This window comes from Curcuma longa, chromosome 17, assembly GCF_044706935.1.
Source record: "Curcuma longa cultivar G26 ecotype Majalengka, Jawa Barat chromosome 17, ITB_CL_G26_1.1, whole genome shotgun sequence".
Lineage (NCBI taxonomy): Eukaryota > Viridiplantae > Streptophyta > Magnoliopsida > Zingiberales > Zingiberaceae > Curcuma > Curcuma longa.
In genome coordinates this window covers 10,019,297-10,028,959 of record NC_133877.1, presented here as the reverse complement: position 1 = coordinate 10,028,959, position 9,663 = coordinate 10,019,297, and the positions used below count along the sequence as shown (strand labels likewise).

Below are 9,663 nucleotides of genomic sequence, written 5' to 3'. Positions count from 1 at the left end.
ACGAAACTTTCTAGTGGTGAAAAGTAAAACAGCACAAGTATAAATAGACATTTTAAAGCACCATGAATATAATTTCATGATGAAATAATTGGAAAAAAAATCATCAAGAAATTTTATAAAAAAACACATGGTCTTCCATCGATCAACATAAAAATAAAATTATGAATAAATCTAAGAGCACAATGAATGTAATAATAATCTCACATTGTTTTTAACAACAATCATGGTCTTCCATGTGATTTTGCTATTGTCACCTTGCTCTTGTGAATACTGAAACCGAGCAAGATCCCTAAACATAAGATGTCATACAGAGAAAAAAAAGGGGGTAATTTTGAAGAATTATAAGAGAAAGTTCAACAAACATAAACATCTTTTTTGATTTCTTACTACATTCTGTAAAATGAAAATGACAATCAAAACCAAGTTCATAAAGCTAACCGTGCAGTGATATCTTACATGCAGAGTTGCCACGAGGGGTACCATGGGCAATCACAATGAATCCTAATAGTCAGGAAGTAGGATTTACTCAACCTTCACCCTGCTTAAAGGCATAATGATTATTGTGATAAATTCCATGCCTATTAAATAAAGTCAAAGGATTTAGATAATCGGGTTCCAATTCGAGGTGATGAATTATCTTCTCCCTTTGTAGGAGTTCAAATTAGGCCCGATAGCTGGTTTTTCTTCCTTAAAAGGCAGTGTAGATGGATCAACTAAACTAGGCAGCCTTTGGACGCCCCCCTTCCCTCTCCTTGCATTGGGGCCAATTACCTCTATCATGTACTTCCAGCCATCTACAGGCCGCCTCCTGCTAAATATATGAGTTTTGATGAAGCTGGCGAGCTGCATTCCAAATGCATAGGAAGTATTTAATGTTAGCATACCCATGGAATTTCACCTATCGTATCTATGTATCGACTAGCAGACAATAAATTAAAACAGAGGAGAACAAATAAATTAGATCACGATGAAGAAGATTATGTTATCTTTGCACAAAGGATATGAATTATACTCAGGATACAGTAGATAGTGAATTGCCACACCTGAAATTTGCTGAAAGCGATCCTGCGTTCAAATTCTTGGAGGAGAATATCTTCTTCTCTTTGAGATATTTCCCATATATTTCCATCTCGGCTCTTGGATGTTGTTTCCCAACCATCAGGCTTGGTTTTGAACTCCGTAGTACTAGGAATCTTAGAATCATCCTGTCCAATATTCCCAGTATCAAAGATCCTGCACGAGGTAAAAGAATTTCAGATGCAACCTAAGAACCTTCCAAGATAACAGGAAGGAGCATTGTATGAAAAGAAACATTCTAAAGAAATAACAAGTTAGTCATATTTTCAGCAATACTTCTATGGTTAAAAACAAATTAAACAGCATCCTAAAAAATATATATATATATATATATATATATATACTCAGCTAACCACATTGATATATTGAATTCCAACAGTGTTACCGAATCTGGCTTCTTCATTGCCAACGTTGTTTAGAGTTTGACTATCAATTCAAGGATAATTGAAGTTTTCAAATACCATCCGTGGCATAGATGGATCACAAGTCTTGTCATCTTCCTGCCTAAGATATGGGAATGAAAGTATCACATGTTCTTTCTCAGCTATGCCTCACAATGCAGGAGATAGCAGTATGATTCACATGCCCTTCTAACAGCTATAGAATACCTTTTCTCTGCAACTACAAAATCGTCAACTTTGGAAGAGAATCGAGATGAGGGTAGCTTTTAATTGTCTAAAAAAGGAGATTTTCCTAGAAAGCCTCTGCCAAATAATGACAGAAACTGGAGGGGTGGTATGATTCAAATTCATAGTGTATTAAATTACAGGTTCATATCTCCAAGGAAGAAAGAACAACTAATATTCTTGTTACACCATTAATCTGCCTAATGTTAAAAACTAGGTAACTAAAGATTTTCAAAATTTAACACCGCCAAGTAGTTTTTGGACAAAAATAACTTTTTTGTACTCATCTAGCTTCCTTTGAAATAGTGGTCATCCCTCATACCACTCTATTGTCTTTGATAGAAGGAATAATTATATGATGGTGCGGATTTCATCCGCGCCCAACTAAACTGGTCTTATTGATTAATTTCCTACGATGGATAGGTTTACATTTCTTAGCATATATTTCTTTTGCACAAGAGCAAGAGAGCTTCTAGACAAAAAAGATCCCATACACAATGAGCATGTGTAATCCTTAAACTATTAAATTCACAACTTTCCTGTAACAGCTCCATATAAGAACAATTCCAAAAATCACTAAAGCATATATAAAAAAACGGTCAACTTAATTCTGAAGAAGTAGATCTGTAAGATTCTGTCAAGGGAATTCTAAGCTATTGGTGACCAATTGTTTTGATGTAGTTGAATTCATAAACATCCATAAACTCACATTACCTTTATGAACCTCGTGATCAATGTCTTGTAGGAAAACATAATTTCAAGAAGTTAATGTTCAAATGCAATCTCCATAACCTAGAGAGCGTTTACTGAATTAACTTACTCGGAGCAGGAATCGAGAAGGCGATCAAGGTCGTCACTGGCATTGGAACCACCCAACTTGGCCTCCTCCATCTTCTCTATCTCCTTCATCCACAGACCAGCATGTATTCTCTGCTTTCGAAGCCTATAATCACATGTAGTCTTCTCGACGACGCCCTCCGCTGGCGCCGCCAACTGCGACCCTTTCTGGGAACCCCTAGCACCGCGGCGCTCATTCCACCGCTCGTTCATCTCCGCAACGAAGGCCTGGGTGTCAGCGTCAGCCTCGATAGGCAGACCAACATCGTTGGCAGAGGAGTTGGCGGGCTCCCATGGGGCTCGATCGCCAACTGGGGAGAGATCGTCGGGGAGCCAGGCGGTCTCCCAGGCGTCGTTCCACTGGTCATCTCCGTTGGCAGAGTTGAGGGAGGAGGCTCGAGATCGAGTGGAGAGAAATTGTGGCGTTGTGAGAGATGGAGTAGAGAAGGGAAGAGGTCTTCGGAAAGCGGAGGAGAAGAGGCGAGTCCGACAGAAAGAATGCATTTTGGTGATTCGACGAAATGCTTGAGAGAGAATATGTGCAAGCGAGATCCATTTATCGTGTGGGTTTATTAGGGTTTGCATATATTCATTTAAATACGGATCAAATCAACTTGAAGTGATTTCAATCAATCGGTTTTATAATATTTAAGGGATATTTGATTGAAAGTTATCATTAATAATTTTAATTATCTATCCAAAATTAAATGATAATCTTATTTAATTTAAATTATAATTAATTCTTAAATAATGTAACATCGTTACTACATTAACAAATAAATTATAATTCGAGAATATGATTACCTTAATAGCTTAAAATTTTCTATGATTCCAAAAGTTAACGAATTTTTTTTCCATAACTATCTTTTAATTTTAAAACTGAATTAATTGAAATGTATAATGAAATCTAATTGAAACTGAATTAATTAATTTAATAAATTTTAATTTAAATACTTATAACTTAAATTTTAAAAAATAAAATTAATGAATTATATTTATTAATTTAACAAATTATTTTATTAGAAATAATTATTTTAATTAATTATTTTATTAATATATATAAATTTATTTTAAATTTTAAAAAATAAAATTTATGAATTATATGTATTAATTTAATGAATTATTTTATCATAATAATTATTTTAACAAATTATTTAATTAAAGTAAAATTCATGAATTATATTTATTAATTTAATGAATCATTTATTAAAATAATTATTTTAATGAATTGTTTTAGTAATATATATATATTTAAATTTTAAAAAATAAAATTAAGGAATTATATTTATTAATTTAATAAATTATTTTATTAAAATAAATTATTTTATTAAAAATATATAAATTTATTTAAAATTTAAAAAATTAAATTAAAAAATAATTTTATTAAAATAATTATTTTATTAAAAATATATAAATTTATTTAAAATTTAAAGAATTATTTATTTTTTTAATATATTATCAATTTATTATCATCATTAATATTAATATTAATATTAATATTATTAATTTAATTTATTCTAAAAATAAATTTAATCAAGGATATTATAGTAAATGTTAAATTGATTATTTTTTATTTTTTATAAATAAATAAATTGAATCAAATAATATTAAATTATATTTTACACTCCATAATCTTAATTATGTGATTACTTAGTAATCACATAACTAAAATTATGTATTATAACTTAAATTAAATGTACCCTTAGATTCTAAAAAAATAATCTGAAGTTTCTATTAAATATGATTTTGTTAAAAGAATTTGATGATGATCGATTAATTTTTTGACCCGATTAATCTCAATCAATTAGTTATAATTATCCCTATAGCTTTGATAAAAATATATTTTATTAGCCTACAGGCTCAAAGGTAAGGAAAATAAATATATGAAAACTCAAGAGAGCAACAAATATCTATTTGAATGAATCCGAGATTTGTAAGACTATCAAACACTTTTTGTGACAAAACAACTTCTAAAAAAATTTCATGTGCACAAACTATAAAAACAATATAAAAAATAATTATCATAAATAATCATAAAAGCAATTCGTATAATACAAATAGTTATAATTTTTTAATATAATTTAATAAATGCAATAATATATATATTTTAATTTACAAATTTCTCTATCTTAAAATTAGTAATAATCTCACATATAAAAATATCATACAATTGTGTAAAATAAAATTCATTCTATCTTCAACAGAATTAAATGATGCATAATAACCATCGTTTGAATATACGGTTGGAAATTCCAATGGAAAGAATAACAGATAATGAAAGAGACTCTATTATGAATTTTTAGTTCCATATTAGGGGTTTCGTTATAGCAAAGGCACTCCAACGGTCATATATGGTCGGTTCCACAACGATTTGTAAGGAGGTAAATCGAGAAATTGTAGTTAGTCATTGTGAGGGAGGGCATTTTTCTCAACTTCATCGAAATTCGACCCTTGTCAATTGTAACAATATCTACCCCGCAGTAGTCAATCAACCCTACCTTTGGAGCTACATTGGGAGTCTCATGACTTTATTATTGGTTTATATTTCATCACATGCATTAATATTGTGAATATGTGTATGGGAAGAGACTCTATCTCACATGTGGATGTGCAAGGATGCAAATCTTGGGCTCAAATTGTATTGACCCAAGTTAACTCGTGTGCGAGCACGACCTACACCCATTGAATGTCAGACTAGTCAAGGTAAAATTTACCCAAGTGAATGAATTAATATTTTGCCACTTGAATCAATTTTGCTACCTACTTAATTGCATAACAGATGTATTAACTGATGTTAATGACATTTTCGTAACCTCCCGGGTGAAATGACTGACTATGGTTGGCGTTTTGATTCAGGTGAGTAAAGGCAGTAAAGCAAATTATCTTCATCCACCTTCCTTCCTTTAAAATTTTCCTCTCTATCATTCTTTTTCGCTCAATATAATCCGTGATAGTATTCGGGTACAATTTCAGTTCACCAGGACTGACCTATGTTGTGTGGTGATTGTGGTCCATCGTGGTATCTTGAGAAATAAATGCTCATCGTTACTTCTAAGCACCGTTGGAGGGGATGAATCTATTTTAAAGAAACTCATCATGTAGGGCTCGACACTTGGTGACTCGATAACTCGACCTCACTCAGCTGACTGGACAGCTCAACCAAGGTAGCTCAGACTCAACGAACTCAACTAACTCGACATCGACACTCGATGACTCAGCAGCTCGGCCAAGGCAGTTCGAGCTCAACCAACTCGACTAACTTGGCCTTGGTACTCGTTGACTTGACACTCGGCTAACTCGGCACTCGGCTTCAGTACTCGATATTCGGCTGACTCGACACTCAACCTCAACACTTGGCTGCCTTGGTACTCGGGCAAATTAGCTCAACAAAGTTAGCTTAGTCATACAAGATAGCGACCCACTCAAACTCAACCATTCATCTGGATAACCAAGTAGTGCAGAGTTTGGCAGCCTAAGATTATCAACTCAGGTCATCTTAATAAAAAAAGGCTGAATTTTGATTATATTATTTCAAATTCAGTAAATTTTCCTTATATCTCTGGCAAAGATTGTCTTACAATCTTAAAATAGAATTTCGTTCTATTGAGATAGCCACGGAAGCGGTTCAGGTGGAACAGAATTAACGTGTGATAATCCCCTCCACTCCGATTGAAAATATTTCAATTAACTATAGGAAAAGACCAAAAAAGTTCACTGGGTTAAACTTAAAGCAGTAGCAATAGAAGATTCTCTTCTACCTGACTACGCTGAATCTGTCTTAGTTCTTGACTAAGGAATCTCCCAAGCTACTAAGGATGCGATTGATGTCTAGACCATCAGTGCAGTAGAGGCATGGACTCATTCTAAGTTCCTATGCCAAAACTACATCTCAACTGTTTTGCTGACTCACTATATGTTGTGTATAGCACGAAAAGAACGATTAAGGAGTTGTAAGAGTCCCTAGACAAGAACTACAAGACGGAGGATGCGAGGACCAAGAAGTTCATCATGGGTCGATTCCTGAACTATAAGATGGTTGACTCCAAGATAACAATCGGCCAAGTCCAGGAGCTTTAGGTGATCCTACACGAGATTCACTCAGAATGCATGATTCTAAGTGAAACATTCTAGATGGCTGCAATCATTGAGAAGCTACCTCTTGGCTGAAGGATTTTAAGAACTACCTAAAACATAAGCAAAAGGAGATGAATGTGGAAGAACTCGTTGTTAAATTTCGCATTGAGAATGACAACAAGAGTTCAGAGAGAAAACTGTTCCCTCAGGTTACTATGAAAGTCAATGTAGTCGAGCATGATCAAAACTCGAAACGGAAGAATCTCAAATCTTCCAAGATGGGACCTAGAGGAGACGTAAGCAAGAAGAAATTCTTTGGGAAGTCTTTCAATTGTGACCAAGTTGGTCACGAGTCTTTAGAGTGCAAAAAGTCAAAGAAGAAGTAGGAGGTCAACCAGAACAAGGGATCATAAATGGACAACCTTTATGTCGTGATCTCCAAGCTGAACCTCGTGGGTTAACTTTGATAATAGTGAATCGATACCGGTGCCACCAGACATATGTGTTGCAACAAGGAGGTGCTTCACAACTTCGAAGAAGTTGATGGGGACATATTGTTCATGGATGACTCAGCAACCTCGGACATCAAGGTCCAAGGGAAAATGGTGTTGAATATGATCTCGGGCAAGGCACTCACTTTAAACAATGATTTTCATATTATTTTTGAGTCGGACAGAATTGTATTGTCCAAAAATAAAATATTTGTAGGAAAGGGTTATATAATTGATGAGCTATTAAGCTCAATGTAATGGTCATTAGGCCAACAATGGAATCTAGTGTTTAGATCACTTCTGAGCAAACATGATTTTCATATAATTTTTAAGTCGGACATAATTGTACTATCCAAAATAAAATATTTGTAGGAAAGGGTTATATAGTTGATGGGCTATTTAAGTTCAATGTAATGGTCATTAGGCCCACAATTAATAAGAATGAAAACTCTTCTATCTATATGCTTGAGTCTTCATATTTATGATATGGTAGACTAGAACATATTAATTATGATGTATTGCGTAGATTATTTAACATGCAAAGCATACTTATATTTCACCTTGACCCAAAACACAAATGTTAAGACTTGTGTTGAAGCTAAAATGACAAAGTCATCCTTTCAACATATTAAAAGAAGCAATGAGTCACTCGGCCTAATACACATCGACATGTGCGACCTAAAGGGTACACCAACACGTGGTGGGAATAAATACTTCATCACTTTTGTTGATGATAACATAAAATATTATTTTATATACTTCTCAAAAGTAAGGATGAAGCTATAGAGAAATTTATTTTCTATAAAAATAAGGTTGAAACCCAACTTAAGAAAAAGATTAAGGTAGTTCGAAGTGATCAAGGTGATGAATATGTATCACCATTCGTTGAGTTGTGTGTTGAACATGTGATCAAACATAAAATAATAGCTTCCTATACTCCTCAGCAAAATAGTATTGTTGAACAAAAGGATCATACTCTGAAAGAGATGACGAATGTTCTTCTATTGAGCTCTGGACTACCAAAGCACATGTGGGGGGAAGCTGTGTTGAGCTAATTACCTTTTGAATAAGGTGCCCCGAAAGAAAATAGATAAGAGTCCTTATGAGTTGTAGAATAGAAGACAACCATCCTACAGATAATTACGAGTGTGGGGGTGTCTAACCAAAGTTTTGATGTCTAATCCAAAAAGGATCAAGATAGGATCAAAAACTTGTTGATTGCATATTTATTGGATATACACATAACAACAGTGCTTATAGGTTCCTTGTATATGAATCTCAAATACCAGAGATACACAAGAACTAAATTATTGAATCGAAAAATATCTCATTCTTCGAACATGTGTTTCTATATAAAACTCGAGAGGATGCTAGCTTCTCAAAACGAGCATATGAAACACAAGAAGAAGATGATGATGAACCAGTTGAGGTTGAGCTTAGATGAAGTAAAAGATGAAAAAAATCCTTCAGAACGGATTTTACCACTTTTATATTGGAAAATGATCCCAAAGTTATTCAAAAATAGTGAGCTCTTCTAAGGGACCTCAATGGAAAAAGACAATTGTATTTGAGATTGACTCTATCTTGCTAAATCACATTTGGGAACTTATGGATCTTTCTTAGGGAAGTAGACCACTAGAGTGTAAGTGGATTTTAAAAAAGAAGACATTAGATGACATGATTGATAAGTACAAGGCTAGATTGGTAATTAAAGGTTATCGACAAAGAGTAGGTCTTGATTTCTTTGATATATATTCTCTAGTATCAAGAATAACTTCCATTAGAGTGTTATTGGCGATTACCACTATGTGGAATCTGAAAATATTCAGATAGATGTAGACAACTTTTCTAAATGAAGATTTAGAAAAAAAAAATTATATGGAGCAACCTAAAGTGTTTTCTGTGCCAGGATAGAAAAATAAAGTTTGTAGATTTGTGAAGTTATTATATGACTTAAAACAAGTACCAAAGTAAAGTTATTATATGACTTGAAATAAGTGTCAAAGTAGTGGTATGAGAAATTTGATAATATCATGAAATAAATGGATTTAAGATCAATGAATATAATAAATGTGTTAACATGAAAGCCACTAGAGAATGACTGTCATCTTGTGCTTATATGTAAATAACATACTTATCATTGTGAGTAATGATAAGATAATCAAATCCACTAAAGAGATGTTGAACTCAAGATTTGACATAAAAGACATAGGTCTAGCTGATTTGATTTTAGGAATTAAAATTCTTAGAATATCAAAAGGACTTGTTTTGAGTCAGTTCCATTATGTGGATAAAATTCTTGAGAGATTCACCATGGGGATAGATACAAGTTAACATTTATCAAAAAAACTAAGGAGGGAGTATCTCTCAGATAGAGTACTCCAAGGTAATTGGAAGTCTGATGTACTTGATGAGTTGTATACGACCAGACTTAACCTACGCAGTGAGTAAACTGAGTAGATACACGAGTAATTGTTGACTATCTTTGTCGAAGAGAGCTGAGTGGCGAGTGCCAACTCGAGTTGCCGAGCCGAGCCGAGTTGTCGAGCCGAGGTGCC

General features: G+C 33.5%; 1 protein-coding gene across 1 annotated transcript; it reads right to left on the bottom strand.

Moving 5' to 3' along the window:
* Positions 1 to 398: 398 nt before the first annotated feature.
* On the bottom strand, positions 399 to 3,084 carry LOC141811737 (protein GAMETE CELL DEFECTIVE 1, mitochondrial). The gene is made up of 3 exons (XM_074699788.1): positions 2,524 to 3,084; positions 1,044 to 1,233; positions 399 to 843 (listed from the first exon to the last, which is right to left on the bottom strand). The coding sequence occupies exons 1-3, from the start codon at positions 3,042 to 3,044 to the stop codon at positions 634 to 636; spliced, it is 921 nt and encodes a 306-aa protein (XP_074555889.1). The 5' UTR covers positions 3,045 to 3,084; the 3' UTR covers positions 399 to 633.
* Positions 3,085 to 9,663: the final 6,579 nt, after the last annotated feature.

What these genes read in the sequence shown, in the direction of transcription:
- LOC141811737 (XM_074699788.1), bottom strand. Translation starts at nt 3,044, where the DNA reads ATGCATTCTTTCTGTCGGACTCGCCTCTTCTCCTCCGCTTTCCGAAGA. An exon ending in CTTCTCGATTCCTGCTCCGA is followed by an intron (nt 1,234 to 2,523) that starts GTAAGTTAATTC and finishes TACCTCGTGCAG; the next exon opens with GATCTTTGATACTGGGAATA. An exon ending in TCGCTTTCAGCAAATTTCAG is followed by an intron (nt 844 to 1,043) that starts GTGTGGCAATTC and finishes TTTGGAATGCAG; the next exon opens with CTCGCCAGCTTCATCAAAAC.